Raw genomic sequence first — 20759 nt, 5'->3', positions numbered from 1 at the left:
GGATGCCAGGGAAGTCCCCGGAGGAGTAACAGTGTATGGACCCAGCTTCCCTTCCAGCCACCCCACACCCTGTGTGCGAGCCCCGATACCTGTGTGTCGGCTGCTGCTGAGCACTGGGCAGCACCTGAAGGTTTTTATACTTATAGTCTTGGCCCGGCTCAGGGTGCCAGTGAGGTCCTGGAAACGGGAGAAACAAAGTCATGGTCACAGACCTGGGGAGATAAATCAGAGCAAGGGCTTTCAGCCTTCTGGTAGAACTGCCTGCGAGATCCTGCTTCCCGCCTCTCCCCCAGTGGGAGCCCTTGGGTGTCTCACCCGCACCCCTGGCCCTCCTTCCTCCCATCAGTGCCCTGAAGCACCCGTGGTCCCCCGAAACGGCGGTGCTGCCCCTCTTCGGCACCCTTGCCCTTCTGTTCTCCTTGCCTGGAGCCAGCATGGCAATATGGAGCCCTCCGGCCTTGAACCCAGCTGTGCCCTCAAACCCCCATGTAAGCTCGGGCAAGTCCCTTCCTCTCTCTAACTTCAGCTCCTCCGCCTATGAAATGAGAAGCTCAGACCAGTGATCTCTCAGGTCACTGGCTTCCTAGTCATGGTTTGACCTTTCTTCTTCTAGGGAAGGTTGTGCTGGCCGAGACCACCACCGCCCATGCCACTCTGACAGGCTTACACTACTACCACCAGGACTGGTCCCACGCGGCCGCCTACGTCACGGTGCCTCCGCTGAGACTGGACACGAACACCTCCACCTACCTCATGAGCCTGCTGGCCAAGTAAGGCATTTTGGCAGAACCTCTGTGGGCCCCGTAGCACATCCTTAATCATAATATATGCCGTCCTGGGAACGTACACGTCTTCGAGGTGATGTCGCAGAGGCCCCAAATCTGACCTAGGTCTGGTTCCATTGTGCCCGTAGGATGACTCTACTCTTGTTACCTTCTCCAGAGCCCATCAGCTAATTGCTATCCCAATTACCTGTCGGCTTCTCCGACCACTTGATTTGGAGTGAGAGCTTCTGCAGTGTAAGAGTCAAGAACATATATGAAACGGTGAATGGTGGTTGTTCAGAATTTCCAAGGACATTGCTTTTACACTGAGGACCACTTCAGGGCTGTAGGATGTGGCTGCTGACTTATTCTAGAATATATGTGGGCTTTTCTGTCTCTTTTTTCTTTACCTCCCCCTCCTCGTTGTTTCACATGTGGTTTCCCCTTTCTTTCCCCTTTTTCCTTTCCTTCTGCCCTCTCTTCCTCTTTCCCCCTCATTCTTCCCCTCCAGATCTCCTTTTCTCCAGCTCCTCTTGTTCTAACACGACTTTTTCCCATATCCAAATCTAAAGGAAAAGTTTTAACGAATAGTCTGAATTCAGTGGGACACAAAGATGAAAAGATTTCGTTTTGTCCCAAACTGCTTGCAGCTTCTTTCTTTCCTTTAGTGACATTTTGCATAGAATCCATTGTTTTCTCTCCCTCTTGGTTATTAAAGTCTAGTTTATTTTTTTTTTTTTAATGTTTATTTATTTTTGAGAGAAAGAGAGAGCTGGGGAAGGGCAGATAGAGAGAGAGGGACAGAGGATCCAAGGCCGGCTCCACACTGACAGCAGAGAGCCCGATATGGGGCTGGAACTCACAAATCATAAGATCATGGCCTGAGCTGAAGTCAGACACTTAACCGGCTAAGCCACCCAGACGCCCCAAGTCTAGTCTAGTTTAAATGTCAGTCTCCTCCCTTCCCCGTGCCCAGTCCCTGAGTAGGGGGATTCTTCTCCATACCCAAGCACCAGTCTATACTCCTGCTTCTCAGACTCAACATGACTGGCCTTTGGGGCCCTCCTTATGTAGGACACATGCCCTTGTGGGCTCTCTTGTGCAGCCCTCATACAGTCCCCTGATATGGAAGATGGATTCCAGCCCAACCTCTTCCACCTACACCTTCCTTGCTTCTAGAACTAGTGGTGTCCCTGTGAACAAGGACCCTGGAAGGCAACTCCAGCCTGACCACCTTCTACAGTGTCTGGGGCCCAGAGAAAGCTCACACAGCTTTGCCACTCTCGACGGTGGGAGGGCAGTCTGTCCCCATCCCACTGGCTCTCCTCACCTAGAGGCTCAGGGCGGGTCCACCGGCCCCCTCCCAAGCAAGAAGCCCACAGCCATCACCTCTGTTTTCCGTGGGTGAACCTGTTGTAATGTCCCCTCCTTGACTATGGAGGAGACTGCTAGGAGGGAGGGTAGGGAAACCGCACTCGAACACGAAAAGAAGGAAGAGGAAAAGACTACAGGACTCTCCATCCTGTGATACCTCAGTCTCCCTCCCTGTCATAGGCTTTTATATACCTGGGGGGAGGTGACAGCCCTCTTCTCTTCGAGGGTGATGGTGAGGATGATTGAGGGAAGTAGCCAGCCCCGACTGAAGATGGCTGTCTTGAGAAAAGGGGGCACTTATTTCATCCAGGTCCTTAATGTTCCCTCCTGGTCGCCGACAATTGGCAAATTCCCACTCAGCATCCTGCTGTGTTAACACCTGAAAGAGGAGTATAGGGTGCAGTCAGTAAGGTCTCGGGGTGCAGGTGGCCCCGGAGGGCCAGTATATGCATGGCCCAGTGCAACACCTGCTTTCTGTCCCACAATATTGCTGTGATCCTGAGCAGCAGCACCCCTTACACATTTAGATAAATTAGGGTGTACGATGGGGCGCCTGGGTGGCTCAGTCGGTTAAGCGGCCGACTTCAGCTCAGGTCATGATCTCTCGGTCCGTGAGTTCAAGCCCCACGTTGGGCTCTGTGCTGACAGCTCAGAGCCTGGAACCTGTTTCAGATTCTGTGTCTCCCTCTCTCTGACCCTCCCCTGTTCATGCTCTGTCTTCCCTGTCTCAAAAATAAATAAAACATTAAAAAAATTTTTTTTTTTTTTTTAAATTAGGGAGTATGAGAGAGGAGAAATGCCAGATCAGCTCTGACTTAAAAATGCTTTTCACTGCAGGGGGCACCTGGGTGGCTCAGCTGGTTAAGCGTCCGACTCTTGATTTCAGCTCATGTCATGATCTCATAGTTTCTGAGTTCGAACCCACCCCCCCCTCAGGCTCTGCGCTGACCTGCGGGAGCCTGCTTAGGATCTTCTCTCTGCCCCTCCCTGGCTTGTTCTCTAAGATAAATAAATAAACTTTAAATATATATGTTAAAAATAAATAAGGAAATAATTTTTAAAAATGCTTTTCACAGGGAAATGCCAGCCAGCCTCTTTTCCATCTTTATCAACACAAACAAAACAGACAAGAACCAGGAGCCCACTGTAGTAATTTGGGCTCAGTGCCAAGGTCAAAAAAATCTTTTGAAGTACCTCTGCTTGCCACAGGCATATTTGCTGGAAGAACAAATAGGTGGCAACTGCCCCAACCTACCCAGATGACAGCGGCCCCAACACATTCAAATAGGCAGGGGAAAATAGTGCTGTTAATGGAATCATTTAAGGTTTTATATTAAACTAGCCTATTTGTAATGTAACTTAAATACATTTATTCACTTAAGTCGAATTGTAGTTTCATGCTAACTGTCCTGAGAGTAGTTTGAATCCCTTTTGAAGATCGGTGCATATTGTACAAGTGTGTAATTTTACGGAATTTGGAGCAGCGTTTGAACATTTTTGTTGTGTATAGGATTTTGTGGTACTGTCGTTTCGTTTTTAGGACACCTTGTTGGTGATAATTGATATCATACAAAATGCTTGACAGAAAACCCAGACACCAATTACCATATTCTTATAAGAAAACGTGCACTTATTGTTACGACCCACGTTAGCATGTGACTTCTTCTGTATCAGGGGGGAAAGCACCATCTATGGGTGTAAGGATTTATCCTTTATTTAAAATCTAATGTCACTGGGGCACCTGGGTGGCTCAGTCGGTTGAGCGGCCGACTTCGGCTCAGGTCACGATCTCGCGGTCCGTGAGTTCGAGCCCCGCGTCAGGCTCTGTGCTGACAGCTCGGAGCCTGGAGCCTGCTTCGGATTCTGTGTCTCCCTCTCTCTGACCCTCTCCCATTCATGCTCTGTCTCTCTCTGTCTCAAAAATAAATAAACGTTAAAAAAAAAAATTTTTTTTTTAAACTTTTAAAAAAAATCTAATGTCACTAACTAAAATTTCAATTAAAAATTAATTAATTAATTAAAATTTTGGTGTTGACATAAATAAACAAACAAATAAATAAATAGATAAATAAATAAATAATAAATCCAATTTCTTGGGGCGCCGGGCTGGCTCCGTCGGGAGAGCACGCAACTCTTGACCTTGGGGGTGTGAGTTCCAGCCCCGTGTTGAGGGTAGAGATGACTTAAAAATAAAATCCCTAAAATCAAATCTAATTTCTTTCTCCTTGTTTTATTCTTCTTTTACTGACATGTGGTTGACACATGATGTGACGTGCTACACGCGAGTACAGCAGCGACTTGGCAGTCTCTGTGTTATGCTGTGCTCACAAGTGTGGCTACCTTCTGTCACCGTGCGACGCTGTCACAATACCATGGACTGTATGCCCCACGTTGTGCCTTTCGTGGCTGTGACTTACTCGTTCCATAACTGAAAGCCTGTATCTCCCCCTTTCCTTCACCCATTTTGCCCAGTCTCCCAGCCACCCCCCGCCTCTGGCAACCACACAGGTTGTTCTCTGTGTAAAATTTCATTTCTTAAAGGGGCCAGAAGTTCTCTTCATTTGAATATGTAAAATTTTAAAGGACTTGAGGGGCGCCTGGGTGGCTTAGTCGGTTGAGTGTCTGACTTCGGCTCAGGTTATGATTTCCCGGTTCGTGAGTTCGAGCCCCACGTTGCGCTCTGCACAGACGGCTCAGAGCCTGGAGCCTGCTTCGGATTCTGTGTCTCCCTCTCTCTTGCCCCTCCCCCAGTTGCGCCCTGTCTCTCTCTCTCAAAATAAATAAACATTAAAAAAAATTTCTTCACCTACTTAAAGACAGTCATGTTCTAAACTTTAAAGGGTATGGATGTGGGTGTCGAATTTCCTAGATTCAGGGCAGCACTAGGAGACCTCAGAAGCCCTTCTGGAATGTGACCACACTCCCCGAGGGGCACCTACTTGTGTAGGAGCCTTTTTTGAAAGGTGGTTGCTCAGTAGGACTTGGTTCAAGAATGGGAGTTGAGGTTCCTGACCCTGAGCCAATGATTCTGACAGGCACCTCTTCTGATCTGAGCCCTGCCTGGGGGTCTGGAGGACCCCTGAGGAGAAGGTGAAACTCTGATGGGTTCTGCAGGCCCGGGGAATGTGGGCAGCACTGGGGCGCCCTAGAACAAACCCTCTGCTCTGTGGAGAGTGTCCCCTGCAATCTCTGAAAAGGCCCAGAGCAGCATGTTTGGCTAAGGGAGACACCAGCCCATGCCACAGGAAGGGCTAAGTCATCTCACTGTGGATTTGGCCAAGGAAGTCAGTCATTTGGCAACAGTTGTGACTGATGAACCCTGCCAGGCCCCCAGTGGAGACAGCCCAATATGCAGCCTGACCCTGAATTGTCTGAGAGCCTTAAGAATATGCCTCGTCACTGGGGCGCCTGGGTGCCTCAGTAGGTTGGGTATCTGGTTCTTGGTTTTGGCTCAGATCATGATCTCATGGTTCCTGAGTTTGAGCCCTGCGTCAGGCTCTGTGCTAACAGTGTGGAGCCTGCTTGGGATTCTCTGTCTCTCTCTCTCTTTCTCTCTCAAAATAAATAAACTTAAAAAAAATTTTAAAAAAGGAGATGTCTCATCACCAAGTCTGACGTGGGTAGCTTAGATGGCCCACAGGCATTCACAGGCTTTGGTGCCTCCTACAAAGAAATTAGGTTCTCGGGGCCCCCGCTGTGTGGTCCCAGCAGTTGTCCCCCTCTCCCACACAACCCTCATGCTCCAGCCAGGACCCTCCCTGCCCTCCAATGGTGTTTCCTCATGAGGTTGCCCTGGCCTGGGCGATGTGGGCATCCTTCCCCCTCTGCCCCTCACCACCTCTGAGCCCTCGGCCTACAGAGATCTCTGCACATGGGCCAGCTATCTGCCGCCCTCATTTGGTCGAGGGTCTGCTGCCTCGTGTACTGTCGCACCGTCCTACTAAGTCTCTGCCCTGAATCCTAGCGAGGCTGGAACCCCCGGAGAGCCCCACCATGCCTTAGCCACCCACAGCCTTGCACGGAGGTCGGCCTCAGTAACCTTCCGAGGACAATGGTCATAGAGGGCGGGGGTGATGAACCGGTTGGCTTGCATAGCATCGCTGGTTTATTAAGGCAAACATCTCTTCTGTCTTGTCCCTCCTTTCCTCTTCTGTGCCATCAGAGTCCCCACATCCAAGAAAGGCTATGGCCGCAAGTTATTTAGCAATGCTTAACATTGAACTTGTAAATGTTTTACCAAGCACATGCTTGTCACCAGCAGGGACCGGTAGGGGTTGAGGGAGAAGACGATAAGAGCTTGGCATCTGAGCCTCTGGCAGTAAAACCACCTCAGGTTAGCAAAACTAGGGGTTGAATTTTTCTCTGCCTGCTGCCTTAACTCTTAATAAAAGTTGATGCCCCAAAGGCTCGCATCAGTGTCTCCTGTGACACTGACAGCTAGTGTCAACTCTCAGCCCACAAACCCATTCTACAGATGAGTAAACCGAGGTTCACACAAATGAAGTAACTTGTTAGAGGTCAGCTTTGCCTGAATCCGAAGGGAAGGCTTTTTCCCTGCACCTGTCCCTACCTTCCGGGACCCTGGCCTCCCTCCCTCACTGGCCCATCTTTCTCTTTATCCAGTGATACTCTGAACATTGTGGCATCAGATCACCGGCCTTTCACCACGAAGCAGAAAGCTATGGGCAAGGAGGACTTCACCAAGATCCCGCATGGAGTGAGTGGTGTCCAGGACCGCATGAGCGTCATCTGGGAGAGAGGAGTGGTATGTTCTGGGGACCCCCCTCTGCTCAAGTCCTCGCAAGGGTTTTCACTCTTAGGAGAGCTATAGCCATGGCTCCTTGTTTCACTTAAAAACAAAACCAGAAAGTTTGTATTTTCACCCAACCAGAAAGGTAGTACAGCCTCCTATAGAAATTTGGAAAATGCAGAAAAGTGTGAGGAAAAAAGATCCCCCTAATTCCATACCGAGAAGTGAAAGTATTAATATTTTGGTCTCTTTCTTTCTAGTTCTGTGTATGTTCTGGATGTTATTGTAATAACGGGGTTCATCTTTTTTTTTCACATAACAGCATACCTTGAGTGTCTTTCTATACCAGTAAAAATTCTTTAAAAGCATCTCTCTCTTTTTTTTTAATGTTTGTTTATTTTTGAGAGAGAGCATGAGCAGGGGAGGGGCAGAGAGAGAAGGAGAGAGAGGATCCAAAGCGGGCTCTGCACTCACAGCACAGAGCCTGACAAGGGGCTCAAACTCAACTGTGAGATCATGACCTGAACCGAAGTCGGACGTTCAACCCGCTGAGCCACCCAGGTGCCCCGATAGCGTCTTTTTTTTTTTTTTTTTCAATTTTTTTTAACGTTTATTTATTTTTGAGACAGAGAGAGACAGAGCGTGAACAGGGGAGGGGCAGAGAGAGAGGGAGACACAGAATCTGGAACAGGCTCCAGGCTCTGAGCTGTCAGCACAGAGCCTGACGTGGGGCTCAAACTCACAGACCGTGAGATCATGACCTGAGCCGAAGTCGGACGCTTAACCGACCGAGCCACCCAGGCGCCCCGATAGCATCTTTTTAGTAGCTAAATAGTATTTCCTCCGGTGGAAGTAGCACATTTCAGTTAATCCTTCCCTGAGTTTGGAGCTTTTAGCTCTTCCGGAGTTTTGCACTTACAAATAATGCTGCAGAGAGCTTCTTTGTTCAGGAGTATATATGTGTGAGCATTTCTAATTATTTCCTTAGGACAGATTCCTAGAAGCAGATCTCTGGGCCAAAGGGAATGAACCTTTTTTAAGGCTCTTTACATATTTTGGCCAGTTGCTTTTTGAGAAAAACAGGGACTAGGACTTCATTTGAATACCACCTGTTCTCCCCACGAAGAATAAGTATTTTTGGTCCTGACCTATCACAGATTAGCTGCAGCAAATCCGAGCCTAAGGAGATTCGAAGTCCTCAAGGGGAAGCCAGCCGCTCAGAGAGGCCCACGAGTGGCTGTGGAATCCCCCTTGAAGGGAGTCCACGGTGCTCTCGCTGGTGGGTGAGGCAGTAAGATGTTTTTCAAGAGCCCAGAAATCTGTGTCCCTTTGTGGACGAAGGAAGGCTCCCGACCCATCCCTAGTAGACACATGGGTAGAGCCGGTTGTACAAACAGGAGGTAGATTTCCACCAGGTAGGCGGCCTTTGGCGAAGAGCCCACTCACCACTGTTGCCGGAGGAAGGATTGAGGCGATGGCCGGGAACCCGGCCAGCAGGTTGGCTCAGCTGAGACGGTGCTCACATCATCGTCCTTCTCGGCACTGTTGTCGTGACCAACTAAAAGACCGCAGGCCAGAGTCAAGGGAGGCCGTGGCTTTGAGGCACGCGCAGGGTTTGGGTGACGTGGCACTGTTGCAATGTTTCAGGTTGGAGGAAAGATGGACGAGAACCGTTTTGTGGCCGTTACCAGTTCCAACGCGGCGAAGATTCTCAACCTGTATCCCCGCAAGGGCCGCATCATCCCTGGGGCCGATGCCGACGTGGTGGTGTGGGATCCAGAAGCCACAAAGTAAAACCTGCTGCTAGTCGCCGGGGCTAGAGGGACTTGGGATTTTAAGGCGCTCGCAGTGCAAAACTCCACCAGCTTATCGTCTCTGCGCTGCATCTAGCGTAGCAAAGTGTGACCCTGTGGTGTGTTCGGTTCGACAAGTATTTGAGGGCCTGCCGTAGTCTGGGCACCAGGAATGCGGCAGTGAACAAGACAGGCTCAGACAGGCTGCAGGGTATCACCGTGCGCATAGCCCCTTACAGTGATGCAGAGCGGCTTCACGTCAGTGATCTCGTTTGGTTTTCACGCGGCCCCAGGAAGCACTCATGCTGGTGTTCTTATTTCCATTTTCCTATTGAAGAAACGAAGACCCAGAGAGTAGAGGGGCTCCCCGCATCACATAGCTAACACGCACTTGAACCAGACAGATGTCCTGACGCTCCGGGCTCCTCCGCCAGCCCCCTGCTCCCCTCACTGAGGGTGTTGGGTACTCTGGAGTGCACAGAGCTTGACAGCCACGGCATTAGCGCACGCGAGTTGAGTGAACGAATGAAGGGGGTTACCAGGCCACGGGCTACAGAGCCTGGTTTTTACTAAGAGATTTGGGCAGGGGAGATGGAAACCGCTCTTTCCGATTAAATTTCATTAATCGCTCAGCAGATTTTTGTTAAGTGCTAACTGGTGGCCAGGTACTTTTCTCGGTGTACAGGCTAGAAGTAAAGAAGATAAGCAAAAATTTAATGGAATTTTGAAAATAAAAAGTTGAATCGGAAAGAAGGTTCGCCTTCTTTGGTGCACCGCCACCCACCCCAAGGCCGGGATACCCACGCTGTCTTCTCCATTAGAGCATTCGAGAAGCCATGTTCTGCCTCCTGAAGCCTGGGGCTGGTCCCTGTTGCTGCAGAGGTGTGGGTGTTCATGATCACTGTTGGCAGGAAACCCGCTAGAGTTTGGCTCAGTTGATCCATTTCCTAGGGCTGCTCCGGCCCTACCACAGACTGGTGGCTTAGACGCACCAGAAACGTATGTTCCCACAGTTCTGGAGGCTGGGAGTCCAAGATCAAGGTGTCAGCGGGTTTGGTGTCATCTGAGGCCTCTCTCCGTGGGTTGTAAATGGCTGTCTTACGCCTCCGTCCTCACCTGGTCTCTCCTCTATGAGTGTGCATGTCTGGGGTCCGAATTTCCTCCTCTTATAAAGACACCAGTCAGATTGGATTAGTGGATCATCCACTCGTATGATCTCATTTTACTTTAATTAGCTCTCTAAAAGCCCTGTCTCTAAATTCAGAGGCTGGGGGTGAGGACTTCAGTATATACATTTGGGGAGGTGATGGGATTCGGTCTGCAGCAGACAGATTTTGGGGTCTATTATTATTCCTTGTCACTGAGCATCACCCCCTCCCACTGACCATCGATTCGTCCTGCTGAGCTGTGACATCGTCACCTCTTCTCAGAGGTTTCTCTCCCACCCCTGCCTCTCCACCAGGACCATCTCAGCCAGCACCCAGGTGCAGGGAGGAGACTTCAACCTGTACGAGAACATGCGCTGCCACGGCGTACCGCTGGTCACCATCAGCCGGGGACGAGTCGTGTATGAGAACGGTGTCTTCATGTGCGCTGAGGGCACTGGCAAGTTCTATCCCCTGAGGTCCTTCCCAGACACTGTCTACAAGAAGCTGGTCCAGAGAGAAAAGGTAAGAGGAGGGAAGGGGAAGAAGGTGTATACGAAGAGGTTAAAGCCCCCCATTGGGGAAATTCTATAATGACTGTTTTAAACCTCAAAGATGTTCTCATTCCATTTTCCCACTGAACCTTATCGCCTAGAATGGTCACTTTGGGGACAACCAAAATAGCAGAAAGGGAGTACCTATAACAGAGTAAAAATGTATCGGGAACAGTCCCTAAATCCCCCTAGAGCTAAGGAAATACTACAGGATGCTCGCAGATGTCCCCAACATCTAGTCTCTGGGAGGATTGTCACCAACCCTCAGATGGGACTCCCGGCTCGGCCTGGGTTACCATATTTGCCCTGGAGTTGTTCTTTCCCTGAAGCCTCCCCCTCCCTTGTGACCGGAGTGAGGTTGGTAGGATTTTCTGGGTCTGGACGCCCCCCAACCCTGATGTGATCAGGCCGAGTCTAGAATACTTCATATCCCAGGGGTCCTACCCAGTCCTTGGGTTCCACAAGCACACTGGATGTTCCCTAAATCTTTGGGCTTCACCTCATCCCCAGGGGTTCCTGTCCTCTAAGTAGACACATTCACCCAAAAAAAGACTGGCTGTTGCCTCATTGCTTAGGGATTGACTGCCCAGACTTATCTTCGAGAGCTGCCCTGGAGAACCTGGCCTGAGTTCTTGCTGACAACTCCGGGTGCTGGGGACTGCAGCCGTGGCCTCTGCCGGGGCAGGAGGGGGTCCCAGAGCATCGGAAAAGAACAGATCTAACACATTGACAGCTGAAAGCACGTGGTTCTCATCGTGGTTTCTCCTCCCCTTCCTCGGGCATAAAGCAATATTATTGTGACTTCAGAAGGCTCCTGTGCAGAAAGGGTGGGTGTTCTTCTGTCACGCCTGAGGGCCCAGGAGCCCCAGCCTCACTGGTCCAGCCGCACTCCTGCCTAGGCTCATGGTTGTAATCATGGCACACTTAAGAAACGTTGATCCTTTTTTTTTTTTTTTTTTTTTTTTTAATTTCCTTACCCAGCTTCTCTTGTTCACTTGTTCTATTCCTTTTGCCATTCTAGTCCTCTGTACACAGCAGGTGCCTGCTGTATGTTCTGAAGGTAGTAGCAGAGAAATTTTCTTGTAAACTGCCCAGTCTGGCCTTGTCGGTCAGCTGCTTGTCTGTGCCAGAGGTGAGACCCAGGAAAACGGTCTGTGTGTTTTTTAGCTGGAGGCCCTAAGTAGCAGCTGGTGGGGAGGCCTTTTCTGGCCCCTTCCAGGTGACCTCTCCACCCCCCACCCATATTGTGGTTCCTGTCCCAGACCAGCATCAACTTCTTCCCACTCCCAGGCCCCATGCTCTCCTCTCATCATCAGCTCTGGCCTGTAGCAGGGACCAGAGCTATAAAGCACCTTGACTGAAAACAGACTCAGCTGCCATTATTACTGAGCTCTAGAAATCTGCTCAATAATATCTTCGGAATAGGCCTTTTAAGAGCTGCCTGTGGCGCACTTTGCCACGAGACGGTCACATGACCTCTCCTCTTCAGCCAAACTTTCTTAGCATCGCGATTCTGAAGTCCTTTATGCAAAAGCCAAGCTTCTTTGCCCAGTGCCTCGGACCTCCCCTCCTTGTTCCCATTCTTGTTCCTTCCTTGAACTGCCCAAAGGCTTTCGGGAGCAGCCGCTTCAGCCTGTGTCCTTCCAGCTGTTCTCTGTCCACTGCTCAGGCTGGCCTATGAGGCCCCAGCCCTAGAAGGAAAGCTCTACCAGGACGGGGGGTGGGGTGGGAGGAGAAGCGGGGGGCAGGTAGGCTATCTTTCACTCTCCGGGCCTCTAACCAAGACTTCGCTTCACCCTGAGTGTGGTCCTCAGTAGAGCCCCTCTGTACAAGTTCATTCACAAAAAACTACAGTATTCTTTCCTAAACTGTGGTCCAGCTCTCCTGGGCTGAGAGGGGTGTGGTGTGACGGGACAGAGGGAACGCCAGAGTCGGATAGTGCTGCTTTCCATTCCCCATCTTTGACTGTCACATAGCATTTTAAGTGATCAGGCAAACGGGGAGTTCTGGGCTCCCGAAGGCACAAGAGCGAAACATGAGCATGTCTGTGACCCCTGAGTTCCTCTCGATTCGCAGGCTCAGGGGCCTTTGAGGTACTGCCATTGCTCAGTTGCTTCCCAGTCTTGAAGTAACGGCACGTAAAACTGATACTTGAAAAGCAGTCATCTGGGGCGCCTGGGTGGCTTGGTCGGTTAAGCGTCCGACTTCGGCTCAGGTCATGATCTCATGGTCTGTGAGTTCGAGCCCTGCGTCAGGCTCTGTGCTGACAGCTCAGAGCCTGGAGCCTGTTTCAGATTCTGTGTCTCCCTCTCTCTCTGCCCCTCCCCTGTTCATGCTCTGTCTCTCTCTGTCTCAAAAATAAATAAACGTTAAAAAAAAAATTAAAAAAAAAAAAAGAAAAGAAAAGCAGTCATCTAAAGCCTAAAAGTAAGCAGGCCATGTTAACACCAGAAGATCAATTCTGCCGGCTTTCCACACGTGAGGGCCCAGAGTTCTCAGAATGACTAAACATCCTTCTCTCCCAAAGGATAACAAAGGAAGAAATCCAAAGCCAGATCTGCTGAGAGGGAACAGACTTGGGTTCCCTGAAAAAAAAAGAAAAAACCATGATTTCACTTATCACCGCGTTCAATCCAAAAGCAAACTCAGGGTCTCTCAGGAGGTGAATGGTGCCATCTATCTCCAGAAAGCTCCTCAGATGTGAACCCACAGCACAAGGCCTCAGCCAGCCTCTGGAGGGAGCGCTGGCAAGAGCAGTGAGAGTGATTTGTTCATACAGCACAATGTCTGACCGAGGGTGGCTGTCATTTTAAGAAGGAAACTGGAAAACAAGTGTCGGTTGGGATGTGGAGAAAGGGGAACCCTTGTTCGTTGCTGGAAGGAATGTCAAATGGTGCAGCCGCTCTGGAAAACAGTTTGGCACGTCCCCAAAAGTTAGATATTAGAGTTACCAGAGGAGCCAGCATTTCTCCTCTTGCGAAAATCCTCAAGGAAGTAAAAATAGGTGTCTACACAAAAGCTCGTACACGTCCATAACAGCGTCACTCATAGAGGCCGAGAAGTGGAAACACCTCCAATGTCCATCAACTGTTGAATGGATAAACATAATGAAGTATAGCCATTCAGTAAAATATTATTTGGCCCGAGAAGGAAATGGAGTCCTCATATATGCTGCATTCAACACACGTGAACCTTAAGAGCATTATGCCAAGTGAAAGAATCTCGTCACAAAATACCACATAGCTTAAGATTCCATTTATGTGAAGTGTCCGTAATGTCCATAGACAGAAGATCCATTAGTGATTAGTTAAGGCCGGGGGGTGGGGAACAGGAGTGACTGCAGACGGGTGTGGGATTGCTTTTTGGGGGCGATGAAGATGTTTGGGAATTAGACAGCGGTGGCCCAAAGTTGGGAATGCGCTCAACGCCACTGAATTGTGCACTTTCGAATGGCAAGTTTTATGGCATGTGAATTATATTTCAGTATGAAACAAAAAGAATGACGGTTCTGCGGTCTTTCCAAAAAAAAAAAAAAGGCATTTGGTATTCAGGAAATTGGGTCAAAAGAGAGCGGAGAGAGTATTTCAAGCCCTTCTAAAAGGCAGCCTCATAAAAAAGTGAGATAGATCCCAATTCACAACACACCGCTCCCCTCGGGTCAGCCACCATGGAAGAGCCCCAGTTTCCAGGATTGGTATCAATTCAACCCAGAGTCTCTTTATCTAAAGCATTTATTACAACGACAACGTAAGGGTCCCAAGAAAAAGCCAGTTCTGTTAAAGTAAAGGAGCACTTGCATGCAGAAAAAGAAAACTATCAAAAAGTCTCATTTTCCAAAAATTGTCAGTGATCAGTCCCTAAAGAGCATGGGGCTCAGGGAAGAAATCCTCTCTGGGAGGGTGTGGTATACAGCCAGTAACGAAGGGGTTGGCAGCGGCTGTCACCTGCCAAGGTCACAAACTCCGTTTTCACTCAGCTGGTGTTTCCACCTTTCACCACTGGGACCCCAGCTTCCCAAGCCAGGATGCTAACGTGCAGCCTGGTGGAGGCCAAAACAGTTCAGACCAGGCTTGACATTCTGAGGGCTGAGCTAAACCCTAGGTCTGTTGTTGGAGAATATAAAGGAATACGGAGGCTGAAGATCCTTCAAGAAATCCCCCATTGTCTATTGTTGCAACAAGATTTTCAGGAAGCAGCAAGGAGGTGGAGGTTATGCCCCGGACAAGTGCCTGGCATGAAGATCATCCACGCTGCTCCTTCAGACTTTCTGAGCACAACCCAACTCACTTTGTCCTCACAGCAGCATGAATAAGCACACGTAAATGACCTCTGCCCTAATTACAGCTCCCGGTGCTTTCACATCACTTGCCATGTGCCAGAGCAGTTCGAAGAGCTGTATGTGTATTAATTCATTTGATCCCCTAACAATTCTATATGTAGTACCAATAGGCACTACGGTCAGCCTATTTTTACAAATAAGGAAACAGGCACAGAGAGGTTAGGTAACTTGCATAAGGTCGCAGAGCTGCGATTGGAACCCAGGCTGTCTAGATACCGAACATAGGCTCTTAACTTTGCTGCCTTTGTGAGTACAAAAGTGACTAACATTGCCACTGGGGGTTCTCCTCTCCAAATCGGCTGTATTTGGTGTCTCTCCCCACAAAGTTGTCAGATCACAGTAAAAGGCATGGCCTCTTGGAAGCCTGGCGTGTGAGGGGATAACATTGCTCCGTGGGAGGGGAATACCCCAGAAATCCACCTGCCGCCTTGGAAGGGATTCCACCAATGTTGAGGGGGAGCCAGCGGGGGCCCCTCTATGCAAGGACGCCCGCACACACGTACACACGTGCACACACTGGGAGGTAAAAGACTCCACTCCTGAGCTCAAGACATAAGAAACTTTTGTCGCGGGCAGTCATTTGGGTCCTGAGAAGAGTGGCAGCATCCAACCTCCTGCCGGCCATCGGGGAGGCTCTGGTGGAGATGGTGTCTGGGCTCTGATGGCGTCTGGGCTCTGATGGTGTCTGGGCTCTGATGGTGTGCTCTTTTCCCATTTCCTCCTTCTCCATCCTTCGCTAGACCTTAAAGGTTAGAGGAGTGGACCGTACTCCCTACCTGGGGGACGTAGCTATCGTTGTGCATCCCGGGAAAAAAGAGATGGGAACGCCACTCGCAGACACTCCTACTCGGCCCGTTACCCGACACGGGGGCATGAGAGACCTTCACGAGTCCAGCTTCAGCCTCTCTGGTAAGAGCAAGGGCCGCTCCGGCTGGGATGCGTGGCTCTACCACAGCGGGGTGGCCGGAGGACAGGCCCACCCTGGCAGCTTTTTCTGTGGCTTTTTCTCTTTGTCTTCTCCCTCCCCCCACCACCCCATCCCACGTCTGCAGATGGGTGTTGGGTCCCACATAGAGACACAAATATCAGGAGGGGCGGGAGGGCTCTTCGGGTCCCTGGGCACCAGTCATTCCAAGAGGCCATGGCTTGTCTGCTGCTCGCCCCGCAGTTTCTAAGTTCAGAAAATTTTTCCCTTGAAACATCTTCGGGGCCCTGCACACAGTGGGTGCCCCAGGGGTGATCAGAGCTCTGAAGGGTTAACCCTCTCTGCTACATGGGACTGTATCCCAATGCAGTCTCCCTGTCCCCATCCCTGCTCCTTGCCAGCCTCTACAAGAGGTATTTCCCTATTCCCTTTCCTCCCCCGCCTCAGCCCCGTGTTTGTCCCTCTGGCACCTTCTTTTTTGTCAGCAATTGTAGTATATGTAATACCACATATAATATATGGGGGGGCGGGGTTGTTCTGGGACTTTCCTGTCAATAACTCACATGCCAGGTGCTCTGCAGTAGCGAAAGGTGGGGGTCGTTGCCACAAAAATGGTAGCCCTCCGTGGAGAATGAGCACGGTAAGGTGGCCTGGTCCTCCAGGCCGCTTTGATGGACACTGGGACCCCACCCCCGACCCCAGCTTGAAAGGGGCAGGATGGGGTCTCCTTGAACACACTGAGCGGCCTTCAGAGTCGGACCGGGTAGAGACCTGGCATCACTCTGCAAGGTCCACACCGGGACCCAAACAGTGAGAGGAGCAAGATCCAGATCCTTCCACACAGGGTGTGGCATTTACTCTTATGATAGGAAAGGCCGAGGGAGGGGGCTCCCCGCCGAGCTTCCTGTGTGTCCCCCTATGTGCTGGGGGCAGAAGACACGTGGTTCCTGTTTAGAGGTTTTGAGGACTTTGTGGTCTGTGGGGAGGGGTCCTCTCCACCACTCTCCATCCTCAGAGGCGATCTCAGTGCCAAGATAACTATCCCCCTGCCCCCGCCCTGAAGGCCACTGCCAGTCCCACCAGGGACAAGACACGTGTGCTGGGAGTCGGGAGGGAGTCCGTGGTGCCGAGTGTCGTGATCAGGCCTTGCCATCCCAGGAGGTGTAGGCTCCCATGGCTGCCTGGGCACGGCCCTTCCTGCAGCAGCCAGGCCCACGAGAAGCCACAAGGCCCTCGGAGCGGCCAGTGGCTTCGGCTCCCAGGTCTCGGGGCAGGCCTCTCTCCAACTCGGCAAATATCCCTCCACCCCAGTCTCCTCTCTCCTGGGCAGGCTAGGCGGAAGAATGTCCCGCTCGCTCCCTGGGGCACCAAGCCACTTTCTGAGTCTTGGGATTTCAAGATGCTGGGCCTTTGGGGTGTGGTTCTTTGATTTTTCCAGAACAACGGAGGGCCCAGCCATCTCCCTGTCTTACTCACTGAGGCGTGTATACAAAGGCCCGCGTGCTAATGGGCTGACTGACGGTCCGTGTGCCTGACAAGAGACCACATGTCCAGGTTTGGGAGCAGCGAAGGTAGCAGAGTAGCAGTTCATCAGAGAGGCCCTCAATCAGAAAGACCTGGGTTCAAATCCAGGCTCTGCCACCTACCTACACGCTGTGTAACACTGGGCAAGTCACTTAACTTCCCTGAGCTTCGTTTTCCTCACCTGTAAAACCAGATGGGGTTGTGAGGGTTCAGACAGATCGTCCCCACAGAGGGCTGAACGCCTCCGCCGGGGAATGGTGGCTGTGCAGCCGAGCTCACCCCCTGCTTCCTTCTCTGCAGGTTCTCAAATCGATGACCATGTTCCAAAGCGAGCTTCGGCTCGGATCCTCGCTCCCCCCGGAGGCAGGTCAAGCGGCATTTGGTAAAGGCACTGACCAGCCCCCCGCGTGAGGACGCACCACTGCCACCAGCCCGCACACCCTCCGGCCGCAGCTGCAGGGGGCGGGAGAGGCTGGGCTGGGCAGTACACACCACCTGAGGGGGCCACGGGACCCGGGGAGCCCTCCCCATGTCTGACACGCGATTCACTGTGCTTCGAGCCAACCCTAACAGGCACTTTGAGATGTGTCCCTCCCGCTGCAGTCCTTTCCTGCCTTGGCCTCGGCAGGCTTTGGGGGGCCCGGGAAACCCACACTATGCACAGAGCCCAATGCATAGAGCCCGGCCCAGCCCCTCCTCTCACACCCGCCTCCATGCGCTGGCTTTGGGAAAGCCCAGACTTTAGTGCCCTGCCCCCTGGCTGACCCGCCAGCTGTCCGGAGCACTTTAGCAGATGTGTGTTAGAGGAAAAGGACCCCCTCCCCCTAAGGAGGCCCCGCGGTCGCTTTTCCCAAGTCAGACAGGTGTTGGCTTCCCGGCCGTGCCCAGGGGGTCCCGTTTTTCCTGACTCCACGCTGGCCCCTGTGTGGGTGTGGTTGGGGCGCTCCGCACCCTCCGCCAGCTTCTTCCTCCCCCCCCCACCCCACCCTCTGGGAGTCACAGGCCCAGAGGGGCTAGCTGGGTGGGGCACGGGGCTGGTGCCAGGCGCGTGTACATGATTTTGTTTTGCACGTTTGGTTTGCGCAGTGGTTTGGTTTGACTTGTTTGTGCATCCTGTGAAAAATAACGGTGCTTCGTGTCACTAGCATAGCATAGAAACAGGAGTAGATGTGGACCTTAAGAGATGCTGCACTCGACACCAACCAGACAGCCTAGGGCACAGACGAGGAGGGGGCGGTGAGGGGTTGGACTCACAGGCCCTTCTTCTCCCAACCTGGGGCCTTCCAGGCTGCCGAGGCCTTGTCCCAGGCCCTCCTCCTGTCCCCTCCCCTCTTGGTATAGTTCCCTACAGCCTGAGAGGGTGCCCCGGGGACCGTCGGGGAGCGGAGTCACCTTTCCCATCTCTGGCTCTGGTCACTCCCAGCCCTGACACCCCCACACCCCCAGCCAGCTTCCTGTAACCTCCCCCTGCTGGACGGAGGCCCGGCCGCTCTTCCTGTGTGATTGGCGAGAGGCCTCGTGCCTGCTAAGAGAGGGGGAGCGGGACCAGGGAGGGAGTGGGCTGGAGGCCAGGCCAGCGGGACAGGGCTGGAGAACCCACATTGCTGCACAGGTGCCGTGGAGCCCCGTGGTCAGCACCTCACCTTCACCTGCCCGTGGCCTCCCTCTCCTCCCACCTCCAGCCCAGCCCTCCCTGCCTCGGAAGCACCGGGAGGTCTCCATGGAGACGCTAGAGGCCGGGTGATCTCCATCCACCCTGAGCGAGCTGGGAAGCAGCCCAGCCACCTGCCCTTCTTAAGCTCTGCCTTCCCCTCGGGGAAGTGATTTCATGTCGCACATCGCTTTGCGCACCCCAGGCTTGTTCCAGGACTCGGGCCAGCGGTCGTACCCTGCACGTTTCTTTCGTGCTTTACGTGTCGTCAAAGCGCTTGCATCTACGAGCGCTCGCTTGCTCCTCGCAACGGCAGAGCGTGTATTGTGGTCCCCATTTCGCAGATGAGACCCAGAAGGTTTAGGCCTTCGACCTCAGAAGTGTCCAGGACCACCCCTAAGGGCGTGGCTGCCTCCCCCCGCTGTGGAAAGGAGGAGGGGTGACGTCTCTTGTAGATGCCACCCGAGAATTCCACCACCCGGAAGACTGACTCCCTTGGTAGGCGTTCTGCTTTGTTTTGCACAGATAGCTAGATTTTCCTTGTAGACAAACTAACGCGTGTTCACTGCTCGAGCCAGAACTAGATCCGTGCTGGCGGCTTGCCGTGTGGTTTGCGCTGCCCCCACACCCTCACTTCTCCCTTCAAGCTCATCTTCCTCACTCACTCAGGGGCTGAGAGGACAGAGACGGTACCCCAGGGAGCAGAGGGAGCAAAGGCACCCACGGGGACAGGAGGTAGGGATCTGGGCCTGGGAAACTGTGACCCTGATCCCTCGGTACGGTGCACATCACCATCTTTATCCCTTCCAGCCCTTTGCTGGGTCGCGGGCCTTGGGAAGATGCCAAAGAGCCGAGCAGTGGTGGTGGCCGGCGGGCAGAGTGTCCCTGCTTGGGCCAGGAAAGCTTTACCTTCTCTGAGTGCCTCTGCCTGAGAGATGCATGGTCTGTGGCTCTAGGAGACCACGTCTTGGAGTGGTCCACCGCAGGCCTTCCGCTTCATCTACCCTCCCCACCCCCACCCCCGATCTTTCATAGACCCCACCCTCGCCCGGGAGCTTCTAGATGAAGATCAGAAGGAGGCTCAGGGGACCACATGAACGGTCCGCTTCCGCCACCCGCTCCTTGCCCCTGTGCAGAGCTCCAGCCGGCTCCATCGGCAGCCCCACTGCCCCTGGTTGGAACGAAAAGGGTCTCTGGTTGCACTGAATGCAGCTCTCAAACTGGTCTTGTACTTGCTGAATAAATACTGTTGTTCTTGCCTTAGCTGCTCTCTAGGTTTGTGGGAATAAGTTACCAGAAAATTGTGCTACTGTGTGTGCGTGTGCGTGTGCGTGTGTGTAGTGCTAGGAGTCCACAGTAGGTCTCTGTCAAGCCGATGCCGCGATGAGGGCTTTTCCGATACTGACCCAGAAACCACAGAACCACGCGAAAACCCAAACCACCCTCTCCAGCTGCCCGGGCGGCAGGCACAGCCTGGGGTCAGGATGGAGCCTCCAGCACCCAAGTGACTTCTCACTCCTCTGTAAACGTCATGGTGCTAAGATCGTGTCAACCCCAAGATGACACATGGTCCTGTGCTTTGGCCACCTGTTTGAGGCAAAAACAAAACAGCCCGACACATTGTGTTCTGGTGCAGGTTTGTATTAAACTGTAGCTACTTCTCACTTGGTCTCAGTTGTGTTTCTTCAAAGAAGAGGGACTTTGACAGGGGACCTCTTCCACAGTGGCAGGGGCGAGGCTTCGGTTGCTAAGAAAATTCAGCTCTGGTTTTTCACTCGTGTCGGGTGGCAGGTAGCAGCTCGCTGAGAGGTGGGAGCCTCAGTGCCCGGCACTCAGGGCTCTGTCCTCTTCCTGGTGGGGACAAAAGCAAGGCTTTGGATGCCAGATTCCCAGGACAAGGTTGCTGAGTTAACTGAAACAGCCGTAATTGGGAGAAAGCA

The 20759-nt window shown here is 52.2% G+C and overlaps 1 protein-coding gene across 2 annotated transcripts in view; it reads left to right on the top strand.

The window, feature by feature from the left end:
* Positions 1–20483, top strand: part of DPYSL5 (dihydropyrimidinase like 5) — a 100938-nt gene extending 80455 nt beyond the window's left edge. The window contains exons 8-14 of one of the 2 annotated variants that reach the window (XM_042933467.1): positions 614–770; positions 6762–6903; positions 8536–8678; positions 10144–10351; positions 15460–15628; positions 17469–17550; positions 19855–20483. In XM_042933467.1, coding sequence (XP_042789401.1) covers positions 614–770; positions 6762–6903; positions 8536–8678; positions 10144–10351; positions 15460–15628; positions 17469–17550; position 19855 — 902 coding nt within the window. In that variant the 3' untranslated portion in view covers positions 19856–20483. Of the gene's footprint in view, positions 1–613; positions 771–6761; positions 6904–8535; positions 8679–10143; positions 10352–15459; positions 15629–17468; positions 17763–19854 lie in introns of those variants that run through there. The other variant, XM_042933466.1, reaches the window with a different exon arrangement.
* The last annotated feature ends 276 nt before the right edge of the window (positions 20484–20759 follow it).

This window comes from Panthera leo, chromosome A3 (assembly GCF_018350215.1).
Source record: "Panthera leo isolate Ple1 chromosome A3, P.leo_Ple1_pat1.1, whole genome shotgun sequence".
Taxonomy (NCBI): domain Eukaryota; kingdom Metazoa; phylum Chordata; class Mammalia; order Carnivora; family Felidae; genus Panthera; species Panthera leo.
Note: the sequence above shows the minus strand (reverse complement) of the source record. Positions and strands in the feature narration are given on the sequence as shown.